Source organism: Mycteria americana, chromosome 13, assembly GCF_035582795.1.
Source record: "Mycteria americana isolate JAX WOST 10 ecotype Jacksonville Zoo and Gardens chromosome 13, USCA_MyAme_1.0, whole genome shotgun sequence".
NCBI classification, from domain to species: Eukaryota; Metazoa; Chordata; class Aves; order Ciconiiformes; family Ciconiidae; genus Mycteria; species Mycteria americana.
In genome coordinates, this window is record NC_134377.1 from 3,926,890 (window position 1) to 3,953,357 (window position 26,468).

The 26,468-nt window shown below is 42.4% G+C and overlaps 1 protein-coding gene across 4 annotated transcripts in view; it reads right to left on the reverse strand.

Moving 5' to 3' along the window:
• The window catches only part of RNFT2 (ring finger protein, transmembrane 2), a 34,307-nt gene continuing 7,839 nt past the window's right edge, over positions 1–26,468 (reverse strand). For 2 of the 4 annotated variants that reach the window (XM_075516657.1, XM_075516658.1), the window contains exons 6-11: positions 25,064–25,164; positions 22,285–22,438; positions 11,607–11,756; positions 6,936–7,001; positions 5,791–5,892; positions 3,768–4,030 (exon numbers count right to left, since the gene is read on the reverse strand). In XM_075516657.1, coding sequence (XP_075372772.1) covers positions 3,896–4,030; positions 5,791–5,892; positions 6,936–7,001; positions 11,607–11,756; positions 22,285–22,438; positions 25,064–25,164 — 708 coding nt within the window. In that variant the 3' untranslated portion in view covers positions 3,768–3,895. Of the gene's footprint in view, positions 4,031–5,790; positions 5,893–6,935; positions 7,002–11,606; positions 11,757–22,284; positions 22,439–25,063; positions 25,165–26,468 lie in introns of all 4 variants that reach the window. The other 2 variants (XM_075516660.1, XM_075516659.1) reach the window with 2 other exon arrangements.

Sequence of the window (26,468 nt, forward strand, 5' to 3'; positions counted from 1 at the left end):
AATATTTATTTGAATACAAGAGTGAATTTTCATGTAACTCCAATTAGACTTCTTCAGTGTTCACTCTGCACGAATACTTGAGTACTTGAATTTCACAAGTTTTTTAATATTTACAGAAAGTGACTGTGAAGCTTGACAAATATTCACTGAAAGCATCTGGGTATTGAACTGCCATTATTAGTTACATCCATTATTAGTTACAGATGCCACCTAAGTAGAGAGCAAAACCAACTACAATGGGGTTTAGTTCTCACGGGCATTCGCAGCATAACCTTTCCAATCAATTTGAAGACCACAGTTTATAGCAAGCAAAAATCTTCCCGTCATCTTTAGTCCTTAGGACATTTGCAGATTTTCCAGTCTGCTCCCAGATGCACTGCTAACAGAATAAAGCAGGCGAAATGCAGTGAATACGCAATTCCTTGCACATTGCTGATTCAGTACTGTTTGGATGTAAACTCTTGCAGAGTCACTGTGCAAGTTTCCACCCTCACCAAAGCAAGAGCAAAGCATATGCTCACTGCTGATATGAGTTCCTGAAGGCTCCTGTTTACGGTTGGATGTGGCTTCTCTCTTTTGTAAAAGGAATTTCATATGCTGAGACTCTTTGTACATATTTATAATGACTTTATTAAAAAAAAGAAAAACAACTGTTCAATGGTGAAAAAAGGCTCCAGTTTTTATTTCCTCTCTAAAATTTGAGAGAATAATTTCTTTCCGCAACCCTAACTGCTTTCCCATGGAAATCAACAGAAGTTTCTCATCAGTTGTCATTAGAATGGAAGTTTCCCCTGTATCTTTTCTGGTCCAAATGTCATGTTCTAGGGGAGGGTAGAATCGTCCTGCCTCACAAAACCATCACTGTAGCAGACCCGAGGAGGGAGGGTTTGACAGACTGCTGACAGCACAGAGCTGTTTCTGCCACAGCATCTGGGCCAGAAGAATAGGGACTGAAGGATGTTGTTTTAATTTAACAGCTATAGAATAGTGGCCTGTAGTAAATTCTTTATCTTGCAGGAATTAAGATGATCTTTGTTATGCTTCCAGTAGAATAAATATCCACAGCATCAAATTTCACCTTCTATTTAGCACTAATTAATTTTAACAGAGAAGTGGAGCACTGGATGGCCCACCGAGCCTCAGGCACCCATGTCCTCTCAGACACAGGCTCTTCCATAATGAAGGTCTCACATACAGGTGACAGTGCTGCATGTTGTCCCTGAGGTATCTGAATAGCAACAGAAGCCCTCTGTCTCAAAGGTTACTCAGCCAACAACTTCCCTGGACTTCTGTTGAGACAAAGGAGAATTGCAATGGGTTACCTGCACACAGGGGTCGGATACCACTGAAGCACATCACCAGAGGAGCCAGCCTTCTGTACAGGGACCTGAATGCTGCCTTATAATAGTGAGGAATCAAGAAGGGCTCACTGAGATGAAGCAAAAGAAAAATTAATCATTCAAAGTTCTTTAGAATATGATGATACTGGTGCAGGGGTTCTTACACAGGTACCAAAACCACCCGAGGTACATGGCAATTCTTCCACTGTGTGCTGGTACGAAGTCTTACTGTGTGATCTTTCTGAGTCCTTGGGCTGTAGCAAAGCGTTTCAAGTATGTGATAATGGTAGTCCCCTCTATCTTACACTGACAACTGGGAAAGATCAGTCAATAAAGAAAAAAAAAGTAAAGAAAAAGAAGGACTATAAGAATGGCAACAAATATTCCCCATGCTTTCCCTTTGATTGCCTGCCTTCCTTGTCACCAAGTAAAAATGAGTAATTTTGAAAGAGTGTAGCAAATGCTATCTGTAGTGCTAGGCTCATCTTGACCTTTTCATATGCTTCTCCAAATACATTTTCCAGGAGCATTTAGAAAAAAATCAGAATTAGAAGTGGCTTTTCAAACATCTTGAAAGCAGATACCACCAACCCTTTAATTAATTGGCATTCCACTGAAAACTGATGCTGAAACCTTTCATAAATTGCCTGCGCACAGAAGCGGTAATTTTCCCTTTTCCTGGTGAATATACCAGACTATCGTACAGAACAACATTTTTATGCCCACTGAAAACCTTGCTTCCTTCCTTACTGACCTCTCTTCCCCCATCCCCAAAAGGCTATTTCCATTGGAGATAGCTACTGGATTCCTTGACTTAGTTCTCCACTTTCACGGGATCCATTTCACAAGAATCAAATCACTTTGTTTTGGAAAGTAAAGCTTTTCCTCCTTTACTTCCCTGTATCTCTCAAGCCAGATTTGGACTATCTTCCCTGCTCAGGCTCTGCCTCTCATAATTTCTCCTCTAGCCATACTGAACTATTATTTCCAAAGAAATGTTGAGCCTTAATCCTGTTACCATTAGCTCCTGTTTGCTTTAATTCTTTTCCCTGTGGAGTTTCACAGCAGGAGGGGAAGGCGGCAGTCAGTACACACTCATAGGCTCATTTCCCCCAGGTACAGTTCTTCCTGATTATCCACTCAAGTGGGATTGTAACCTTACGGCCATTTCCATAGTAATGAGCATGGAAGATGCCACAATTGCCTAATGAGGCACTTTCTCTGGGCGTGCAGCAAAAAGCAGAGGTTGTTTAGTGAAAGAGAAAGCTCCTGCGAACAAACAGCAACTCCATTTGCATGCAAGTGCCACTGCAGCACCCTCAGCAGAGATGGAAACTGCAGCAATATAAAGTGTGTTAATTCTCCTGTTAACAATACGAGGTATCTCCTCAAAGAGCTTTTTCTGAAGCGGAGGTGTTGCAATCAAGTCTCCACCATCACAGGTGGATTATCCAGCTTGTGGATAAACCAGGCTGGCTCCTGAAGCAATGCAGCTGCTTCTGTATAATGCTGCCCTCAAGCTAGTAAGTCTCACTAAGTCCAACCTCTCCAGGGGGCCCTGGGTCCTGATGCCCCAGCATTGCTGGTATCAGTAGTGCTGTATGGGCTCAGTGCTGCGTGAGCACATTTTTTCCGGTTTTGGACCCGGGCAGGTTCTGGATGCTGAGCGATGCTGATTTTAAAGCCAGTAAGCCTTGCCTCAAGTGGCTGCGCTGAGGAGCATATTGCAGAGATACCTGAATTTGTGAGATGCTCTTGGTTAGGACCTTAACTTCTCACCTAGACAAATCAAACTTGACTTTAATCTCTCCCTGCCTCCCACTGTTCTCCCCATATGCTAGGAAATCAGAAAGTCTGATCATGCAAATTAAAGAGGAAGAACATTCCCAAGAAAAACAAGTGTCATTTCCAGCTTCGCTAGCATGGTCTTTCCTTGAGATTTTATTAAGATGACAACACGTGCAATTTGTGGAATCAATTGCAAAAACACGGCTGCTGGGAAATGGCATTTCTCCAACCCCAAATAAACTTTGGGCGCATGGTTCTGAAGCACTGTTTTGGAAGAGTTCTCAAAGGTAGTATAACAGCAACAGTGTAATTCTATGAAGTTACAGATCCGGGAAGCTAGAGCCATTTAATGTGAAAAATCTCACCAGTGGTTTGAGCCAGAGGAGGACAGCTTTTTTCCAGTATACCAGGTTATACACACGCAATTCACAGTACGCTTGCCTTATACACGCAATATATATATCTATACTAAAGGACAGAAAAAAAGGAAAAATCCCAGGCAGTTTATAACCATGTAAGTTCAAGAAAAAATCTTGGCTGTAGCTTAGCCATGGAGTTTGCCATAACATAAAACACATCTTTCTTGCCTTTGAGGATAAAGTTTCTGGCTAGTAACAATCGTTCTGTTTGCTCCTGGAGAAACAGAACTGGAAGAAAGACTAAGACAACAAATCCACAGGCAACTAAATCGGGGCATGGGATCACCAGATTTTCCAGCTTTTTCTTCTCTCTGCACATGTTATTCCATTTGTCGGTACGTATTGGTTTTAATACACCTGGAAATGAGCAGAGGTGGTGCCATCTTTCCAGCAACGCAAAGTTTCTACTGTGACAGAACGACAAAGAGGACAGGTCTTCTCCCTGTCAAACCAGAGGCAGAGGCATTCTTCACAAAACACATGCTGTGGAGACAAAAGGGCATCACCACGATGAGGGCAGGAGGTCCTTGTCACTAAGCGTGCACACTCAATAGGACAGCCACGGGAGCAAGTAACGATTCAAGTTCAGGTGGACAGCGCAGCTGATTAGCAGTGCTTGCATGATATGAAAAATAAATCCCAGCATTACTAGTACATCGGTTTGCCAAAGCTAATGATATATTACTCTGTTTCTTAATATAGCAATATTCTTAATATAGCAATAGAAAGAAACATTAAAAAGGCCTACGACGTTTGGGCTAACAAAGTAGTTGAGAGGGTTTTCTCTACCATGTTTCCATCCTCAATTCCCTGGGTTATTTTACAAGTCTTTACTTAGCTCAAACAACCCCCTTTCTTCCCCCACTCCTTACTGCGTTTGTTTTTTTCTGCTCACATCACCCAGTCCTAGTCAGTAGCTTTGCAGTCCCCACTTCCCCTTCTCTATAAATGTCAGTTTTCACTCCTTATCTTCTCCTCTCATTTCTACACTGAGCCACAACAGGATTCTCCCTCCAGCCTACCTTGGGTACTAGCAGAGACCAGGAGGGACAACTGTCCAGCACACAACCCCATCTAGCCCCAGACTGGAAGAGCAGGAATAGGGCAAGAAGGGACTGTTAGAAGCCATAAGAAGCTGAGACCCCCTCAAGACGTGTGGAGTCAGCAGAAATGTTACTCATCAAAATCTCAGCTCTGATAAGCACATATAAAGACAGCTCCTCGGGGCCTTCATCTTGATAACATATGCACAGTTCTTCACAGGAATAGTAAGAGGCACTTTTGATGCACAGGTGACCTACTTGCTTTAATTTGACAACCCTGCTACAAACCATGGGAATGTTAAAGCTCTCCAAAAAAAGGCTCTTGAGCTTTATTTTGATATCACAAGAGAGCATATATCCCATCAATTCCATTCCCAGAAATGGCTAAATCATTCTGCCTGAAGTTTTCCTGCACACACCCCCACATCAGCCAGAAACAGCCTCCAGGATGCTGAATTTCAACCCCAGCAGACAAAGCTTGACTGAGTTACAAGCAACTGAAGAGAAAACCTTGGGGAAGCATCACCAGTCTTGCCACAAGGCAACACCTTCAGCTGCCCTCTGACACATTAACAGAACCCCTGGCAGTGTGGTGTGTTCGAAGGGTTTTACTAGCACCAGATTAGGACTACTGCATTACTCAGAGCATGCCATTCTTAAGCTCTAGGTTTTGCCAGTGTTTACCAAACGAGAAACAGGACAATTCCCAGGTACTGGCAGCAGTGCCCAACTTCTATATGCAGAACTACTTTTATTCCTGGCCAGGTGTTCAGAGGCCAGACCAGGATTACATGGTGCTGCACCAGCCTTCATGCACCCTGTCAGGCTCATTCTGGATCTATGCCCCTCTCATAGCACTTGCTCATAATTCGGTTGGCCTCTTGACTAGCCAGTCTCCCCAAGGGTCAGATAAAAATGTTTTGCATTCTAGATCCAAGGTCTGGACTGCCAACTGGCAGTCCCTGGACTACAAGGCTGGCCTTTTCCATCTCAATAGCTACGATCAGCCCCTAAAGAGTGGCTCAGCTATCATGAATCACTGGCTATATGGTAGAGGGCAATAAATATCCACTAAGACCTAGATCAAGACCCAGTAAATGATTTTAGAAGTACTCAGGCTAACTGTGCCCCTCCCCAGCTGCAGAAGTTAACCAAATGAATGCCAACAGGGGGCCTGATGTGGGAAGCTTGGGGTCTTACCTGGCACATAAGGATCAAAGGTTCCCTGAATTCTGCTTGGCAAATGGCACAGATGTCACCTGCCTCACTGCACTGCTGGCTGGTAGCACGAACTCCATAGCTCTGTTAGGGAGAGGTAGAAAAAAATCCCAATGTCAAAGGGTTTGAAGATACTCTGGTTTGTGGCTAAGCATACACATAGACACACTGTTTTTCACACCCAGATTCCCTGCGTGACCTGGGAAGGACACTGGTGTCATGTCACTGTGTATGGGGAAGGGAGATTTGGGCACCAGCACATAGAACAGAGGGAGTCTGGAGCTCTGTGTTCTGTTTTGTTTTCCCCTCGAGCTGACTCCATCTTTTAGTGCCTCCACTTGTGGAGCAATGATAATGAAATTTAATGAGCTCAACAGGGAGCCGAAAGGATTAATTCAGCATCATTTGCAGAGGTGTTTAGATAGTGGGAGGTATTATTATTAGCAAGTTAGACAATAGAAGAAAGAATAACAGCAGCAGCACCCACAGGCTTCTCACTTTTCTTTTTAAATATGTGGAAGGTAAATGTTGCTTCTCCTGTTGTAACAGTAATAGGGGAAATGGAAACATGCTGAGGAAAAATGACCAGCCCAAGCCCACAGAATAACCAAGGCAAGCTCTAATAAACTTCTATGATATTATGTTCCTTTCCTCTACAGTCTTCGATTTCACCATCTTAAAATATAAGTTTTTATATTTTACTGCAAATATTAGTACTGTATAATGCGATGCCTGGGATAATTTCTGTGCACTATAGGATCTCTTTTAATGTCACTGCACATCAGGCACTACATACTTCTATTTAAAGTCTTTCTCACACTCTGCACTACAAAGTTTTGTCAGCTTCTTGCAGTTTTGGCCTCAATGGATTAATCCATATTACACAGGGCTTCCAATCAGACAAAACAGGCCAGACTAGCAACAATCTCTTACCATAGCTGGGACAGGGCAGATATCAGAAAAGGTTCCTAACATCCCTGACAAGAGATACCAGCTTATCCAGCCATGGGACAGCAAATTATTTTATTTGATGATCCTGATTGATACACTGAGCAATTTTCAACTCCATAATTCAATAGTAACAAGGTTCCACCTATGAAACTGCTCTAATATGTATGACTACTTACCTGTGGGGTGCAAAGGACCTTCAGTGCCTTCCGGACACTTCCCACACGACCGCAGATGTCAAAAGACTGCAATAAAGACATTCCATTTTAGATACTTTTCACAAAATATGTGTGTGTGTGTGTGTGTGTGTGTGTGCGTGTACAGTCCAGAAACTCAGGAAACAGTGTCTCCAAATGGATACTTGGAGGGAACAAAGATCCTAAGTAACAATGGTGCCAAAAAAGATTTCATGGTGATCATGAAATATGTAATAAATGTGAATTGATAGCGGAGAAGGGTAGCCAAAAAAGCTCTGGTAACAATGGACTGCAAATCAGGGACTTTACAGGACAGAAAGAGGAGCAGACATCAGGGGGCTGTGGTAGGGTAAATTGCCCAGCCCCACTAAGTAGGAAAGGGCTAAAATGGACCCTGAGAACTGAGTTTGCACCCTGAGAACTGAGTACCTGAGAAGCCCACAAGTGAGGTTAGAAGACACCTCAGCTAGCTTGAGAAAGAGGGAAGGAACAGCAGCCTTTTCACATGGAAGAGGCAGAAAAGGGCTTTCCTCAGCCTCTGGGGAAAAGGGGGATTTCCAGGGCTGTGCGGCTCTGCCATGCAGCTTGACACTTCAGGGCCCAGATGATATTATGAAAGAAGGAGTGGGAATTGCCTGTCCTGCTGCAGAGAGTGATTTAGTGGAGGGCAGTGATTAAATGCGACCAAGAGAAGAACGGCCTGAGGAATGAGAAGCAAGACTGAGGATGAATTGCTCTGAATTGCATCTGCCTAAAGAGTGAGAAACTTCAAATGCCAGGAAGGGAGTGAGTTTCCGGCACCTTGGTACTTTGCAGACGCCTGAAGATGGCCAACAGCAGGGGCAACACCGGGTCCTTTTCTTCCCCCCTCCCTCCATTGCCCAGCAAACATGATGTAACTGCATCTGGAGAGCAGTGCTCATTCTGGGCTCCTCATTAAAGACTAAAAGCAGTTCAGAGAAGGGCAGAAAATGAGCCTGCAGAAAATGATTTCTGAAAACAGACTAAAAGACATAAATATTTACAGCTTGGCTGAGCAGTACAAAAGCGAGGGGAAAAGATGATAAACTGCCTACAAATATCAAGGGGCCGAACACACTCAGCGTTCTTAAAGTGAAGACATGGTACTACTAATAAAAGGGAAAACAGCTTGAAAAACCTAATCTGGTATGCCAGCTTCATGTTCCCTATCTGGCAGGATACAGATAGAAAGACACTATGATCTAGACAAGATATGAAGAAATGATTGTGCAAAGAACAGCCATGCATTAGTTGGGAGAAGGGCCAGATGACAATAACAGGACCTTTCCATTTCTAACATGTCTGAGTGAGGGCAGGGGAAGATGTGATGCAGAATATGCAGAGCTGTAGTGGACTAGCAGTACAAAGGCACCAGAATGCCTGGAGTTGGCTTTCTATTTTTTTTTTTTGGTTAGCATGATTAAGTGGGCTCACTGCAGGGAATGCCAATGAGATCATCGTGCAATAGATGTGGAATCAAATGAAGGCACCAATAATGCTTCCAGTCAGCACGTAAAAAGGCTCCCAGGGTCCTTCCAGTAATGCTTCCAGTCAGCAACTAGCACTTCAGGCTGCCGACTACTTACAGACTTTATCTTCTAACAAGGATAGGGATCAGCTCTTTTGCGCAGTCCAATTCACAGCTTTTTCTGGTTGCTTTGCTTATAGCGTGACTTCTAATGCCTTTGCTCTGGCTCTGATGTCTCCTCTTCTCCCAGTCCATTTCCCCCCTTCCATTTTTTTTCCCCTGGAGTTCCCTGTACCCCCAAAAGATGCATGTTTCAGTAGTCTCTTTAACATCCATTTATCACCCCATGCACTGAAGTCTATGTTGCATCAGTCACCTTTCTAGCAATACGATTGCAACAATTAGGTTCACAGACAGCGAGTGCTTCTGTTCAGGATAGGGAAAAGATAAGACCTGAATGCCCTTACTGATAAACATCTGGGATTTCTTCACCAAAATCAGAGGTTCATGTTTACACAATCCAGACAGAGACACCAAGACAGCTCCCATCAGCTGCACTATATACAACCTTCTGAAAGTCGAGCCTGCCCTTTGTGTAGGGAAAGGGGATGCAGCCCTAGCTGAGCCCTGGATTTTTGCCAGGAGCACAGAAGGTCTGAGTGCCGAATTGGCTTCTGTGGTTTTTCTAATGTGGTTTGTGGCTTTGCTAATGTGGACTCCTTTGGGTATATTTTCAGTGTCTCAGGCAAGGAATTAGACCTGCAACTCTTGTGATTGTAAATGGGATGCAGGCACCTAGTATTTCATGATCTGTATTAGAAGAGTGTGCTGCCACTTTTCTTTCACTTCCAAGCAAAGTCTCTAGCGTGCAGAGGTCTAATCCTATCCTGGACACATCTGTGGTACTAAGTAGCTGCCACACAATGACCTGGGACATATTCCTGGACCTATCACCCTTCAGCTGGCCTATCCATCCATTTACACCTCTGATGAACTAGATGAATTAAAAGAAGAAACGTGCATGTTAAAGGCATAGGCTGTAGCCAAGGCACTTTCACACAAGTGTGTCCCACAGTGCTAGTCCTAAGTTATAGTCAAGGCCAGTAAATAGCTGTCCTTCTCTCCTCATGGAACTTCTAAATAACACATCAGCAGACTTTTCAAAATGAGGTTGCTTTTCCAATCTAGATTATCACAACACTACCTATAAAGGCTTCATAGTAGAGAAACATCAAGCTAGCCCATAAAGCACTGCTTGCACCTCTGTGTCAGGGCTCTGAGTGCATTAATAGGCCTTCATGGCCCTGACGAGCCTCACCTGGGGTCTCCACACACAATCCCTGCCCATGGACCCAGGAGCTCTATTTAAGCTCAGCCCTGGAGGCTTCAGTTCAAGTTTGTGCTGTGTAAGTGCTAGTTTCTAGCTCAGTCATAGCCATGCCTGTGCCTAGCTACAGATCCCACTGATCTGGACACCCCAGCACAGGGAGTGACTTCACACCCTCACCTTGAGCCTGTCTCATCCCTATGGCTATATGCTGCAATTGCTGGACTGGGTCTGATCCTGGCTGCCTTCACCAGACCTGATCCTGACCTGTGGATTGATGTTCTGGCTTTATCTTGGACCTGCCTCACCACCTGAAGATCTGGACTCTGAACCTGGCTATCACCTCCAGGCCTGCCCTGCTTGCCTTGTTTGGGTGCTATGGGGCTGGGCCCTGGCTGCTGAGGCCCCTGTCCTGCCAGCTGTATTTTTGTGCTTGGCTCCTGTTCCTCCAAGGAGCAGATGGCTGCCTACTGCTTCTTCACACTATGATGACTTCTCCAGATGTAAGAAATGGCATGTAGAACTGCAGATGAGCATCTCTTCTCCAGGTGTTGAGTAACTTTTGCAAGAAGAGACACCAGAAAGATCACTTGAAATCTGTCCTTGTAATTGTGATCTGTATACCTGATCTCACATGCCAGAAGGGCATGGAAGGGTTGGATACTGTTGTCTAGAGGGGATCCAGATAATGGTATCTTTGGAAGGGACAACAATCCTCTCCCACACCACAGAGTAAAGAGCAGGAAACAGAGCTGAGAGAATGGATGGGTGTGCAGGGAACTACACTGGTCTCATGTGCCTTCTGTTCTGGCACTGCTTGCTCTGTTTCTGGCTTGATCACAGACCTGCTGTGACCAAGTCACTTCACTTCCCATGACCTTCTCTGCATATATTGCCTACAAAAATTGCAAACTCCTTGACAGCAAGGGTTGCATTGCCCCATTCCTATACAACATATAGCTGCAACTGCAGCCACATCTCACATAAGAGCTGTAGTATGATTTTGTATTGCACAGCAATCCATTAGCCCCTTTGAGCTGTTTTTGGCTTAAACATATTCTCTGTTCTTCAGTCTGCTTCTGCAAAGCCATAGCCCCTTTCCCCTAGGCAGAGACAAGCATCAGGGCTGCAGCAAGCTTGACTCACTTGGCCTTTCTCAGAGGGATGGATAACACAAGGTGTATCGTTGTTTGCTTCAGCTACTGCTCTGCCCCTCAGCAGGGTTCAATACCCACAATTAGAAATGCAACTATTTCTAGACCTTGGACTTCGGACTCTTCTAAATAAGTCACACTGAACTTGTATCAGCCAGAACAGGACCTAGAATGTGGCCAGAACTACCTGTTTTATCTAGGCAGGACTTGGATAACCCTCTCTCTCCCTGCTGCGTTCAGTACCGAGTGACAGAGTACCTACCCTGCCTTGAAAGACAGAGGAAGGCTTAGAGAGAAACATTTAACTGTCTGCAATCTTCCTTTCCATGTTGTATCTAGAAGTCTGGAGACAGCTAACCTCTCTTCCAGTACTGGTTCCCCAAGACTCCACTCCCATTCTCCTCTAGCCTTTATAGAATGGTATTAGAAAACAGCAATGACTTCATTAGCCTGATGCAACACTACTTGAGCAGTTACAGATCTTCCTCTAGCTCACCAATGCTCACATATTGGTAAAGCAAAATGCTTTTGGCAACTAAAGCACATGGTGCCCCCAGCTGCTGCAGCTTCCCTTCCTGGTAGTGATAGTAACAATCAAAAAGTGTATTTGTTCCCCTCAGCTGTGCTGCTTTCTCTGCTCCTGCTACAGCTCCCATAGAGGTTATTAATGAGGTGGTACTCACCTTGCAGAGGCTATACAGGATGATCAGGATCCCACCTAGGAAGTAGCTGCTGGATGGATCATCTCCCATGATGTATTTATACCATAGCTGGATGGGGACAAGGGAGCGGAACAGCTGGCTCAGCTCCTCAATAACCAGATAAAACTTTCCCTGTAAAACAAACAAACAAGTGATACATGATTACTATCAGGAAGTCAAAAGAAGAGCACTTAACAGGTGTGGGGCTTGAAGCTTATAAGACTTGTGCTCACTGTCCACCTATGTACTCTGTTAAATGGTGCGAAGATCAGTATTCATGAGATGCAGCTTTCTCTGCAGCCATTTAACTCGATGCCTAGATAGGTTAACTATCATTTCAATGTTTCTTAGTGTTCTTCTTGCTCTGTCACTTATCCAGCTATTGTTCTACACTTTTGAATCTTAAACTTTTAGAGCAGGTTATGGATATACACCTTATTGCATACCTGTACAATGCTACAGAACACTAGCAGCAGAGGTTAAGACTTACAGGGATTAACATGATGTAAACCGTAGAAACTATTAATAATGAGAAAAGGAATGCAAGGTAGGTCTCTCTGATCTTATACCCCTTCTGAAGGTACAGGGATTTAAATGTAAGGTGACATCAGTCTTTCTGACAACTTTCTAGATAATCCCAAATAATCAAATTAATGATCTATTTGCCAGCATCCTTCCCCTTCCACTCAGGTGTGTGTTGGCTCTTGCACAGTACACAGATAAAAAGACTGGCTCTGAAGAAAAAACCCCTCAAGGCATTTTAAACTCGGAGATACTAAACCTTCCTGGGGACCTTAAGGTAGAAAAGGGGAAGAGGGCGGAAGCATGCTGGTTGAAACACTTCTCTCTCCAAAGAAACTCAAAGAATGGACAACATTCTTTGTAAACCTTCACTAAAGCTGTCCTTGCCATTCTGGTGTTTATTCCAATTAGAGAGCTCTCCTTCCTTGAAGGACACCTGCAAGGTAACATAAACTCCCTTCTGGCTTACTACAACCATGAGGTGCAACAACTGAAATAAGACTTCTTTTTCTTACCATGTAATTTCTATTTTAAAGCACCTAAGACTAGGGCTAAGAAGGTGCCTAAATAAGGCTATCTAATTGAGGGTCTCCCAGTCTTAATGAGGACCTGTTTATGTTCTGTTCCACACTGTTTAAAAGGGAGAACTGGTGACAGGGCACTAGGTCAGGGCAAGCTGTGACCCCAGAACTATGCTTAATCTGCAATGACATTATCTGGACTGAAAGATTTGCTTTTGACATGTCAAAATTCTTTTATTTGATAAGATCATGGAGAAGGGGAAATTCCCCTGGAATTTTGCTGTGTTGTCCCAGTTAGCTTTGTCATCAGTGATGTCATCACAGGTCAATTGTTAATTGGTGAGATTTGGAGTGGGGATTAGGCTAGCAGCAGCTAGCGCCCTTCCCTAGGGTCTCAGAGATGAGATCACTCGGCAGGCCATCCTGCTGTACCGAACAAATCGAATCCTTTAGAGAGCTCTGGCATTCTCATGATCTCATATGCCCCCTGGGACAAGGAGTGAGGTCACACCAGCGGTTGCTAACGGACCTGGGCTGCTTTCTTCCTTTCCCCCCATCCCCTCCTCCTTGTTAATCCCAGGTGGCATCACATAGCAAAAATGTAACAGCAACAATCTGGGGTCCTAAATGCAAGCAATTTATTAAATTAGCACAGAGGTCTCTATCCAGCCTCATGCTTCAATACAATCATCGTTTATTTCAGGAGCCCCTGTGACAGAGGGTCGCAGTCTGCTAATGACTACGCTGTCACTTCCTTCCCTTCACACAGGCAGTTCTCCTCCTCCCCCTCCTCAGCCAGCTCTGATGAAAGCTACCAGCAAGCTAAAGGCAGCAAACTGTTTGCTTTCTCTGACTTGTTCCTCCCACCAGGCTCACACTCATCTTCTTTTATTTAGCCTTGCTTCCCTAGCAGGCTGGGCTGGGACAGGTCACTGCTTACTTTCTCATTGCATCAGATGGAACTTCTGGATTCAGCATTTGGGGCATCAAAGCTGAAATTCTTCTACAACAGAAGCCTTTGACTAGAGCCCACAGCAAGACATAAGGGAAGATGGGTCACAGGCAGCCCTAGAGGTCCAGACAGGCTGCAGAATTGGAAGTGGCAGAGCATGGCTCTAAAATGAACATGCAGCAAGTGACAAATTTAAATTTTCTAACCACAAAATCTCCACCCTTTACAAAGCTTTCATAATTCCTTTATCTAATGCAGATCTTCAGTGTTCAATGGTAACTGCAGGGTATCTTAGCAGCTAGATACTTGTTAACACCCTCATAAGAGTGCAGTTAAGTTTTAAAGGGATGCATCTCTCTATCCAGCCCATGAACACCACCCACTTGACCATTTAGGAGAGCCCTGTTGATAAGCTTAGAGTGATTACAGCTAGGAGGGGGAAGCAATACAAGGACAGCTGAGCATCGTTTAGAAGTGACCTAGTGCTACAGTAAATGCTTACAGAAATGTAAGTCTTGTCAGGCATCTCAGTCCTCAGTGCAACACACCAGCCTTTTTTTAAACTAAGGGAAAGTGCCTAGGAAATCAGAAGTAATTCTACAAAGGGCTGCAGCAAAAGTGGAGTCTTCCTTCTGAGCCAGAAGATTAGAAAACAAGGTTTGTTCCCTATAATTTCAGAAGCAAAATTTAGCCTTCTGATAGCAGTAACGTGTTGCAGGTGGCACCCATCACATATCCCTTTCTGTCTTCTCCTTTTCAGCTTTGTTATATCTTGGCTATCTAGGTTGATGTTTTCAAAGCCAAATCTTTGTCTCGAGCTGTATTTTGTCTGAAAACTTCAGTTAAAGTATTTCAGCTATTTCTCATCAAGATTAGGAAGAACTGTGTGTTATATTAAGCACAAATACAATTATTTCTCCTGTGCATCTGACCTGGAACAACAGCTTGAAATAAGGCAAGGCCTGCCTCTGTTAGGCGACTTTTCCTATTTCATAAAAATCCATGTAAATCCGGGAATCTTCTCTTGAATACACTCTCTAGAGATTGAACAGCTCTCTAAGATCAGCGAAAGCTGTTTTTGGTGAGCCTGTGAGCCAGCCCCAATGCATGACTGGAGTGTGCAGGAGCCAGCCCTCCACAGCAAGCATATCACCTTGCTGGACTGCAGAGATTACATAGGATATTACCTGAAATTACAGCTCCTGGTTAGGGTAGAGTCAGATATCAGAAAAGAGTCCCTGCTCTGCTCTCATCAGGCACTTGCAACAGGTTGGAGTTAAGCCTGACTAAAATGTAAGAAGTACAGAGCTTACCCTGCTTCCTCTGTAGGGTCAGTTACTGTAAAAGCTGACAGTCTACTACTGTTATCAAACCCTTCATTAGCACAAGTGGCAGAGGACTGTACTGTGGATCTAATTATAGCAGCTCTGCTGATGAGCCTTGTGATACCACATGGTGGAATTTTGATTCCTTTCTTTTTTCAGAATGCTTTGTTAAAAACTAAGTCAATGACTCAAGTATAACGCTCCATTTTCCTCTACCTCCTTCACCACATAGAAAGACCATTTTTATACTTTAAATCAAGCGCTTATTTTGGAAGAGCAGAGTTCAGGATTTTCATACAATTGCAATTTTCCTTCTGTACATGCAGTATTATACGGTCTAATGATGTGAACACACGCTATTTTTTCACAGAGGGCGAGTGGTACTCATTAAGCATGTGACTTCAGTATTTTGTTACACCCTCATTACTTGATGGCAGATCTGCATCCTATCACTTCAGGCTATTTAAGCTCTGCTCAGAGTAGAAAATTACTAAAATTTCTTCAGTCTTTTTATGACATCACCACTACAGTAAAAGATTTAAAAAAAAAGCCAACTTATTTTCACATTGCTGGCTGACATAAGGGAGAGCTATTCTCTGCATTTTCTAAATGAAAACTTGAGACACGGAAAGACTAAGGTTAAGGTAAGGTTGTTTTGGTATCCAATCTGAGATCTCTGGGATTAGACTTTTTATAAAGCACTTAATTTTATAGATCACATTACCATTAAAAGCTAAACCACTGACTTCAGTTTGCAGCTGTACATGGCTTTTCTAGAATCACATAGGAATTATTTGGCAAAGAAAAGGATGGAATTTAATTCTCCAGTGTAGCATTTGACTTGAACTTGTAGAACATTCTTCTTCCAACAGTCTCTTTGTTCTCTATGCACTTCCCAGTTTCTACAACAGCTTCTTTCAGTACCTCACCTTGCTTTGTCCGTGGGGCACAGTATACACTGGTGATGGATGGAAGAAGTCTTACAGAAAAATAACATGGAATCGCATAATTAAAAATTGAATCACAATATATGCACACCAAATGGGGCAAATTACAGCTGCAAAAGCAATGCTAGTTCCCACATAGCCTAACCGAGCATTGACTTTGTAGTCTCTTTTGACATAAGGCTGTGCATGTGTGCCTCCACAGAAGGAAACAGAAAGGCATGCTAAGGTTTTACACAGTGGAATTAAAATGGGATGCAAGAGAAGTGAGAGAAGTTGCAATGAGGCAACTGTAAGTTGTGATTAGCACTCAAGGGAAGTTCCAAGTCTCACTTTTTCTGTTGCCAGCAGCATTAGGACATAATCTGAAACAGGAAGATGCTAGAAAAAACTTTTGAGACCTGCTGGCAATTTGGATCAGAGGAGAGCAGGCTCCGCTGAGATTTCAGGTCATATTGCCAATATAAGAAAGTGTTGGGTAGGAGCAGTAAACAGGATTGTGGCACAGAGGATGCTGGTGAAAATCCATGCAAGGCTAATGAGTAGTAATTCCAAGGTGGGACTAGAAGGGAAAATGAGATTTTTAGTTAGTGCACAGCACTTCTGAAAGTCACATCTTGGATATCTTAAACTGGAAAGTTAAACTTGGAAGGCACCTAAGAGCAATGATACCTTTAAAAAGTTTAGTAGCAGTGACTTTCAAAGTGTGTTAAGGAGAGGGACAGAAAAGACCCAGTTCCTCAGTACCTAATCTTACGCTTTAGTGAGTCTTTTTCTTTCATAAGTAATAAATCCCACACTTCTGGCTCTGGGACACCACATCTGTCCCAGTCTGCAATAGGGAAAAGTCTTTGCAGAACCATCACGTAGTTCCCATGCCTCTAGAGGATCAAAGCTCAGATTGTTGTCCAAGAAGAGTGAATCTATTTCTGAGGGAGTTCCCCCAAATAGCATCCAAGATCATCAAGGAGAGGGCAATGAGAGGATAGGCTATCACCTGTCTGGAAACACCACTTTAGCCACACTATTAGAGAAGACCAGGATTAACTTGCATATCGCACAGTACAAGAGAGCACAGACAAGGAACAGGAAGATCTTTACCCAGATATTTTTTGTAATACATGACTTATATGCCCGCTCCCAGTGCTTGTTTTAATGCTTCCGTATTTTTTGATCAGCATCTAGAAGACTCAAATGCTCCAAGAGACCCTGTTTTTCTCAGGATGAAAAAAAAGGTACACAAACTTCATGTAAAATGATTGATAAATATCTGGTCCCATGGTGAAAGAGAGGCTGCAGGGACATTAGAAGGCCTGCTGCCATCACCATCACAATTAACACAACTTCCCTCTGGCACCTTCTCTCCTAATGAGAGCCTTCTGGAAGAGGCTGTGGCCTAGAGAAAGTGCTTTGGCAGCAGCAAACTTCTCCAGCTTGCCTTCTTTCCCCTGATGCAGAAGGATTGACTTTGCTCTGTCATGGGTTGTTCTACATGAATGCCTAGTGCAAGAAGAGCTTGTTGCTCAAGGAGCATAAAACTTTTGCACGTGCAAGTCATTTGTGCAACTAGTCATGTGATGGAGGAAGGGTCAGTCTGCCCAGTGGGAAAGGCTGGGAACCAGGATTTTGGACCATGGTATCCCATGGAGCTGAGCTCTGACACAAGATGGGAGGCAGGCTGCAGAATAATTCTAATCATTGTAAGGTAAGTGCTCATTTTCCTTATAATAACTGTTTAATTATACATGGCTATGCACAGAGACTGAAACATGATAGGTGTTTGGTGACATGATAATCAAAGCAACTGTGGACGTGCTTGTGCTCCATTAGAACATGGAAGAGCACTGGGGCTACTCAAAATCAAGTCTTACTAGCTTCAGACTCACAGAATACACAGTTATCACAGATCAGCTGACACTGTAATACATTTGTATGATACCATTTGTATCCCAATCATACTACTTCATGCAAAAGACATTCTGATATTTCTTTCATGTCCAAGGTGCAGCTTCAGAAGGAATATGGAAAGCTTAATGTGCCAGTTTACATGGCAGAGCTGTAACCACCTATGCTAGGAAACATGATATGCACCTGAAAAAGGTATCTGGTCCAAGTGCAAAACTGTGTAAAGAATGGCTGCCACGTACAGGCCAAGTTTTCTCCAACCACATTTGATGAGATGGTACTTTAAAAAAGCAAAAGCACCAAAAAAACCCACCAAACAAAAAAAGTCCCAAGCAAATATTTTCAAAGATGCAGTGAGGACTCCACAGTGCTAGCATGGACCAGTGTTTGTACACTTGGCCCCGACACCATTTCAACAGCATAAAGAAAAAGCTTCACATGAGTAATGCCAGCAGCCTTGCCACAAAAAACTCATTTGCAATGTCTAGATCCAGCTTTCAAACAAAACTGACAAGTATTTATTCAATAGCAATTTCGTACTATGTTTTCAACAAACAAATGTGAATTTTCAATCTTCTGGAAATGCAGCCCCTTGTAAATTGGCTGCACATCTGCATTGAGCATGCAATTAAAATTCTTACTTAGGGCCTTTCTTATATACCAGCCATTAAGACCGCTGAAAAAAAGTGTGTCCTTGGTATCTTTCTCCCCTATAGAGATAGGGATATATATATATATATATATAAAAGAACCTAGGATACCAGTTTCTTACAGTTCTTTTGGTTTGCTTTCTCCCCCCTCCCCCCCCATGCTTCACTCCATTCTCCAGGATATCAGCTTAGATTGCTGACAACAGCATGAGGAGGGGATGGGAGACTTGCAGGCACCTGGGATTTCCTAAACGAAATCTTTGGCAACTCTGTCTTTATATTATTTATTTCCTTATTTTTAATTCCACCCCCCTCAAGCTGTCATTCCTTAGCAGTGAAAATGAAAAGCTGCCATTTATGTATGTACAACAATGGAGGCCTCTGCAGGCCACATGGCTCCTGCAGTTTAATTTACTTTAATTCATTTTATATTGAACCAAATGATCTTATTTGCCTTTTTTAATGGAGAGCATTCAGCATGCAGGGTGGGAGCCAAGCCCCCCTTCCAAAGAAATTATGAGCCCAGCTGCTATTAAAACTTGTACGCAGCTTGATGTGCCCATCACAGCTCAGGGGGGAGGAAGGGACATCTTTAGCCACAGGTATGCTCCTTCTCCTGCAAACTTCCATGGGTTGTAGAGGTGTAAGATTGGAGTCTGATGCTGGGGTTACCTTCCATTCTGTGCTTTTCTCCCCTATTCACAAGTTCTTTCCCTGCCTTCCAGCCTGATGGTAGTCTCACCGCCTCTCTTGGCAACTCTGTTTTCCAGGCTGGTTTGGAACCTGGGAAAGTCTGGGATTATTTTGTTAAATTTTCAATCTTCCCTCATTCTTTGGAGGGGTTGCTTGCAGAGATATTCCATTTCTGAGGTATTCAAGCTTGGAGAACTCTGGCTAGATGTATCCCCATAATATAGCAGTCTTCATGCTACACTTCAAGCATTACACTTCAAGCACTCATCATGTTTACTGTTCTCTGTATTCAGATTATAAAGACAAACCTCTTTTTCTGCCTTTCAATTTTAGTTTGCCTTTTCTCAGTTACTAAAGCATGAACTGATGCTATAAATCCAAGGTGGTTCTTGATGTCATCTTAAACCAAATGCTGCCCTTCCTGTGATGGGGCCATTCTAGGAATACATGACCCAGGTACCTTAGACTGGGAGAACTGAGTGCTCTAGCCCACATTTTTCATGTGCTCACTGTGAAAATGAAAAGATGCATCTGAGGTAAGCAGAGTTTAGTACTATTCACTATTTTCATTAGTGATCTTGATGGAACAAAGTAGGCTTATCAAATGTGCAGTTGACACTAAACTGGGAAAGGCTGTAAACATACTGGAAAGAAGGATTATAATCCAAACTCATCTTGACAGACTGGAGAAATGGTCTGGAAAACAAGGGGGACTGAAGACAGTCCAGAAGAGAATAATATCTGGAATGAATGATCCCTGAGAAAAGACTCAAAAAATTGGTGGTGTTCAGTCTACAGGGAAGATTGAGGGGAGATATGAAGACTTTGATGTGTAAAATAAAAGAATCTGATCTTGCTCCAATCACAATGGATATGGAGAGGTAAGAGACTTAAAAGAAGGACATTCAGAAGAGATGCCTCCTAATAGAAAGGCTATGCAAAAGCATCAGTGAAAACCACATAGTATTCAGAGAAGACTAGAATCTCAAGGAGCAGCATGAAAAGCCAGACTAGCTTTGGAAGTGCCTTTGAACTTCCAAAATGAGGAAAATCTGAAGGGCCTGCTCAGAGGTTCAGCGCAGAATGATCAAAGTCCCTGATATGCCATCCATGGGCAAATTTTATCTATGACTGACTGCCAGTAAGAAGGTACTGCAAGGAAGCTCAAGATTAAATACCTTTATCCTTGACAGTGCAGCAATATCCACTTCAGGCCCTGTATTATGAGGAGCTAGAGGCTGCTGTTCTGACTAGTTATATAGGCCGAAAAATTCTCAGTATATATATCTTGAAAAAAATCTTCTAGCTCTACTCTGTGAATTTCATTTGTATTTCTCCAGCAGCTTGCTACCTGCTACCATTAAATGACAGCCATTCAGAAGTTCATGAACTACAAGCTAGGCTTCAAGCAGAAACACTACTACAAGCATATGAGGAAGGAAGAGAATAACTTTGTTTCTGGCAAGTATTAAGATACCAAATAACTTGATAAGAATTTGTTCAAAGTTAATGTGCCTAAAGTGCAATAGAATTGTTCTAACTCAGAAAAAGCTTACATTTAAAAAAACTCATCTGAAAAATAAGATATGTAGCATTGAGCTGGCCTGTAGAAGTAAGCTGGGTCATCAGGCTCAGGGAAAGAGCTCAGCTATGCGGTTACCAATTACAATTTCTATGGCATCCTGGGGTTCTCTTGGAGCTCTCCCATCCCAGTTTGATCTTGCTTAATTTGTTACACCAGATCTCATCCCTGGTTGGCTTAATGGATGTAGTGTAGAGAGGGGGATAAAAATAAATCCAGATCCATAGTGGTAGGTAACAGCAGTCTCAGATGTCAAGGGACAGTAAGACCATCAACAACATCCTAAGACAAAAAGGGACTTAAAAAAAGTGAGAAATATTGCTATCCAGAAAAAGGTATTAAAAATGAAGCATCTGTGCTCTGAGTCATTATAGGCCCTTGACAGATGTGATCTTACCAGCCTCCCACTGTAGCTGCAAATAAAGACCCCTTCTCTTTCTTCTCTCCCGACAAGGATTAATGAGTACTTGGGATAGCTCTCAGACAAGCAAGCAAAGGCTGTGAACCTTTTCCAACACTGCAATTTATCTTGGGAAGACTATTCACATCACTTTTCCCTCCCTCCCCGGGCTGGATTATGCTCTGACCTAGCACATTAATCTCCCAAAATAAAATAATAATAATAGAAGAAGAAGGAAAAAAAAAGAGCTGGACAATTGCCAGAAATAAATTAATAACCATCTCAAATAGCCCTGCTGTGCAGGAACAAACTGCTCAACTCCCCTGCCACCCATGTCATTTGTAAGCAAAACTATTCCCAGTTTAGATATCCTCTTAAGTGCCCTGCCTGAGACTTTCAGCAATTAATGATAATATCTTGTATCTATGTAGTGCCTTTCATCCCAACAGCTGCCAGAAAGTTTCTTTACCAAAGCAAATAATACACATTGCTACATTTGCCACTGAAATGTAGACACTACTAAGTGGAGGAAGGAGCAGCATGACAGATCTCTAAGAGTAAAAAAATATGAAAAGGTATTTCAAGAGAGAGAACGTAGTGAGAAAGTTTCAAAAGTTAGGCATAGTCTAAATACAATTTTATAAACATTTAACTATGTTAGCCATTTAGTTAAAATATTTCTTCACCCATGGTTAGAACTGGTGCTGTCTCTTGTGGCATCAGTAGCTTCAATTTAATATCGTTACTTCTTTGACCCAAGTGGAAAGCGAAAGAGACAACTGCAATACTTGCAATTTCTTTCCATTAAATGAAGAGATTTGTGCTTCAGAAAAATCTATTTACAGAGCTTACTCAGAAAACAAGACTTAGAACAAAGTAAACCAGAAAAGGAGTTATCTCACTGCTAGTACCTATTCATTTTCAAGCAATGCTTACCTCTCTTTCTCTCTGGACTTCAATTACTTGCTGGCATTACTAAACCCTTGCTCAGGTCTGCAATGGCTCAAAAACCAAAACTCACTACCCAGGTGACTTTCTGCCAAAGTTTTATCAGAGATTTTATTATTTTTATTCTTCCACCTATATTTCATGCTGGAAACATGTTGTAAAGGTACCAGATTATCAAAGACAAACATCCATATATCAAAAAGAAAAGAGACTCTTACCTTTGACTTGACAGCTAGGATGATCTTAGGCAGAGCAACAATTAGGCATTTCAATGCGATGGTGAGGTACTTCAGTACAAAGTCTGCGATCCCCACAATCCACATCAGGTCGAAGAAGTCCAGCCTCTCAAGGTTGGGTTTCAGAAATATAAGGCTGAAAGGCATGACAACAAGACTCAAACACCAATGAGGAGAACCTCACTTAAGCTTCTTGATACCAGCTGTATCCACTGCTAGCCAGAGAAAGCCTAGAAACTCCACTGAACTGCAGTGAAATTCTCAAGGGCAATAGGAATAAGACATGCAAATTAGTCCCATGGTTGCTCTGGGCCTCTTGACTTTGTCTGGTTTTGCCCATTTCTACTGAGGTCAGCAGGTTTGCCCACTATCAGAAAACAGGACCCAAACGTACAAAATCTGTTTTGGAAGACTGCAATCTCCATAACCTGCAACCCACGCTGTAAAAGAGCCTTTGGTCTAATGACAGTGCCTTTAGTCCACAGACTTGCTCTATCAGATCTGATTGTAAAAGCTTATCCTTTGAAGTCCAAGTCATCAGTAGTTATGATTCTTTGGGGAAGTCATGGCCAAGTCAAGACCACTATGTCTTGCTCCTCTGAGGCTGGCTTGCCACAGGTACAACGACTGCAAGGGCAGCAGTCTCTAAAGCTACTTGTGCATGTGAAACAAACTGGTGACAAAGGAGGACTGTATTAGCCATGGCAGAAAGGTCAGAACTTCAGGTGTGTCATGCTCTGACAGTGGCTTGCCACTGTCTGAAGGAGGCCAAGAGCTGGGCTGTGTTAATTAGCAACTCTTACCTGAACCAAAGATCAAAAAAAGTAGTGCCCCTTACATAACATTATTGACTGGGCTGCACATTTGCTCTTTAAAGAAGGGGAGTCCAGGACAGGAGAACTTCATGTAGCAATGGGCAGGAGCTACTGACCTGAGCAGCAATGAGGACTGGACCCTACTCACACTGAAAAAACAGGATTCCTCTTAGGGATATTTACCTACTAAAGCCTCATGGTAGAAAGCAAAAACTTAACAAAAAAAAAAAGCAAAATTAAAAATAACCAACCCAGAATGAAAAGCCTGAACATGAATTTAAAATACTCACAACACTGGCACAGCACAACAGGTAAAATTACACCCTAAAAACAGAAACAGAATCAGAGACTTTACTACTATTCATGCACTAGAAACAAGCAAAAAGTAAATAAATCAGGAAATGAAAAATAAGCCAGAAAGAAACAAAACTGCAGCAGCTACTTCTAATTTCACAGGCCTGCCTCATGAATAGTCACAGGTCCCCACACAGCAAGCAATAGATACACTAGCCCAAGCATGCACAGCAGGCACCGCAACAACACTCGCTTTTCAAGTGAAGCTGTTGCCCAGTCTGCTCACTGTTAATAAACCACTCCCTGAACAGTGTGTAGGATGGCCCCAATTTAATGAAACCTTTTTATTTTAGATGATCTAACCTTTATTTTAAACTAGTCCCATTCATGCTTTTAACCTTAACCTTCTTCTTAGAGAAACACTGTTTCCCTGTGGTGCAAACAAATTTCTTCTTAATGCTTTCACACCTTTCTGCCATACCTGTTTCTTCTCTTCCATTCCCTCCCACAAGCCCTACACAGAGTATCCCATGGCTTGCCATTTCTCATTCGGACCCACACATACAAGCCTTCTCATCTCGCCCCCTTTCTAGAAGCATTTACATATACAGCTTTCCAATGATCAAACCCAAATACATTAGGGGCAATTCCAAAGGATACCAGGGTTGTGGGCAGACCTTGACTCTTCCACTGCATAGCCAATATTGGTAGGAAGAAGCAGGGAAGCAATGAAATAAATGACAGAAAAAACATACCCAAGAGCCATCTAGCCATAACCCAACTTATGCATGTTACACACATTGTATTTTCAGTCTGAAGTTCTAAGTCCTCTTCGGTGGGACAAATAAAATCTTCATTGGGAAGGTAATTCATATGGTTTTAGCCACTAATATCAAAACTACTTTCTGAAGTAACTAGGTTTGATATTGCTCTGTTTCTTCCTATTTACTCTACTAACATCCCCTTGCTTAAGTTCTGTATCTTTGCTTCCTATCTGTCATTTAACCCCTGCTTTGTAATAAGGAGGGATAGTACTGAACCAAATCCATGGGTACTAACTTTTCTGTATTTGAGAACCGCTTTAGTCCGAATTTGAAAGTGGAGGCTATCTTAATTACCCCAGATCCAAATGCCTCCAAGCCCTGAGGACACTGACGTAAAATACTACTATTTCATCTCCGGTTTATCTTCTGTAATAGATTCAAAGCTTGATAGACTGAAGAGAAAACATCACAGGAAGAGGAAAATCAGTGGGTAAATTTCTTATCTGCTTCCAACACCTGCTCTTTATGCTCAGTCACAGTGGTCAAAATGAAATTCAGAAGTCCCACTACAAAAAAGTATCCACCCTGCTTCGATACATAAGAAAATTGCAAGAGTACATGTTTCAAGCAGCAACACTAGTATATCATCACACCCTGGCCCATTTAGACCCTGGTTATGTAATTTATTGATAGGAGCATAGTCTGGTGGTAGAAGCGACGCACACATTCTTTTCCTCCATTGACAGCTATTACAAAGATGTAACAAAGACAGCAGATACCTTAAGTATGCACACTTCCTCCCAAAGTGTGGGGAAAAGCGGGCTTCCCTCTTTTCCTCCCTGGCAATTATCACCTGCTTCCATCATGTACCATGTACATTTTGCCCACCTGTTGTACAGCTGCTGAGAGCTGAATGTGTAAAGCAAGTACAAGGTGTTTCCAGTGAGAAAGGCCAGGATCCAGAAGACAACCAACACTGATCTCTTCTCCTGAGCAAGAAAAAAAAGCAGCAAAGATAAATTCAAAGTCTCAAGGGTTGAGCTGAGCCTTCAACTGCTGAAAAACGCAAGACTAACTCAGGGGACACAAATACGCAACTAAGTGTTCAGTAATTAGTTTATTTACAAAGGACTAAGAAGTAGGCTGCTAGGTAAAGACATATATAAACAAGCAGAAATGGCTCTAATTCACCTAACCTTTTCAAATAAAGCAACTTCAGAGAAAGTAATGGAAATACACTGGTGAGAATGACAGCCTTACTTGCAGAACACAATTTTCAAAGTTGGGATCTTTCTTGGGATATCTAAATTCTCCTGATATTTAAAACGCAGTTTGACAAGCAGGTTAAAAAAAAGTCAGTTCCATATATTATACTGTAATTCTGAGCTGTCACCTGTCTGGAATGACACTTCATGAAAGGGGTGTTTTACAAATAGATTCAAAGCCACTTACAAGAAGGCTTAACTAAATCAAATATAACATAACCCATCACTACATGCAGCAGATATGAATGTTATCTGAATGCATGGAGGTTCTAGAACATGCATTTTTGATTCAAGAAATAATTAAAGGTCAAAAAAAGTACAAATTTTGCATTTCAAAGGACAAGGAACATTATAGACAGAAGCTGGATGGCAGAAGACCTTGTCCTGGGTCTTGGCCCAGTGTAATTTTGGTGAGTAAATTTTACTCCTGGGAGGAAAAAAAAACCCAGCATTTTTCTTGTGAGCTGATTTATTAAGAAAATAGCTCTTTGTAGCTATTCAACAGCCAGGGATGTTAGGTTGAGATTTAAAGCAGGTGGATTAATGGGCACACTGCTGGAAAGACAGAGGTGCAAAGTGCAAGGCAACAGCAATCTATTACATGATTATGCAATTTATCTGTTCATTCAGCATCGTATCGCTTTTATGCCACTGCTGCTGGTAGATACAAGTGTACACTTGTGCCACCCATGTCATTTTTACAAAAAGCAATTCTACTCTTGTGCTTTTAGTGCTGTTGAAGTATTCTGCTGACACTGAAGATCATAAGACCTGAAAAGATCTGCTAGTTTCTTTATATTCTAAGCATATTATCAACAAAGCATTATAAAGATATTAACAAGTAATACATCTACAAAATCCTTCAGCTGAACATCTCAAAACATTATCTAAATGCTAATAAATTAAATCTCATCATTAACTAGTGAAATAGGTTTCAGGACCTCTGCTGTACATAATGGGGAAAGGCACAGAGAAGTGCTTGAAGATGCACTGCCAGTCAGTGGCAGAACCAGAAGGAGACTACGATA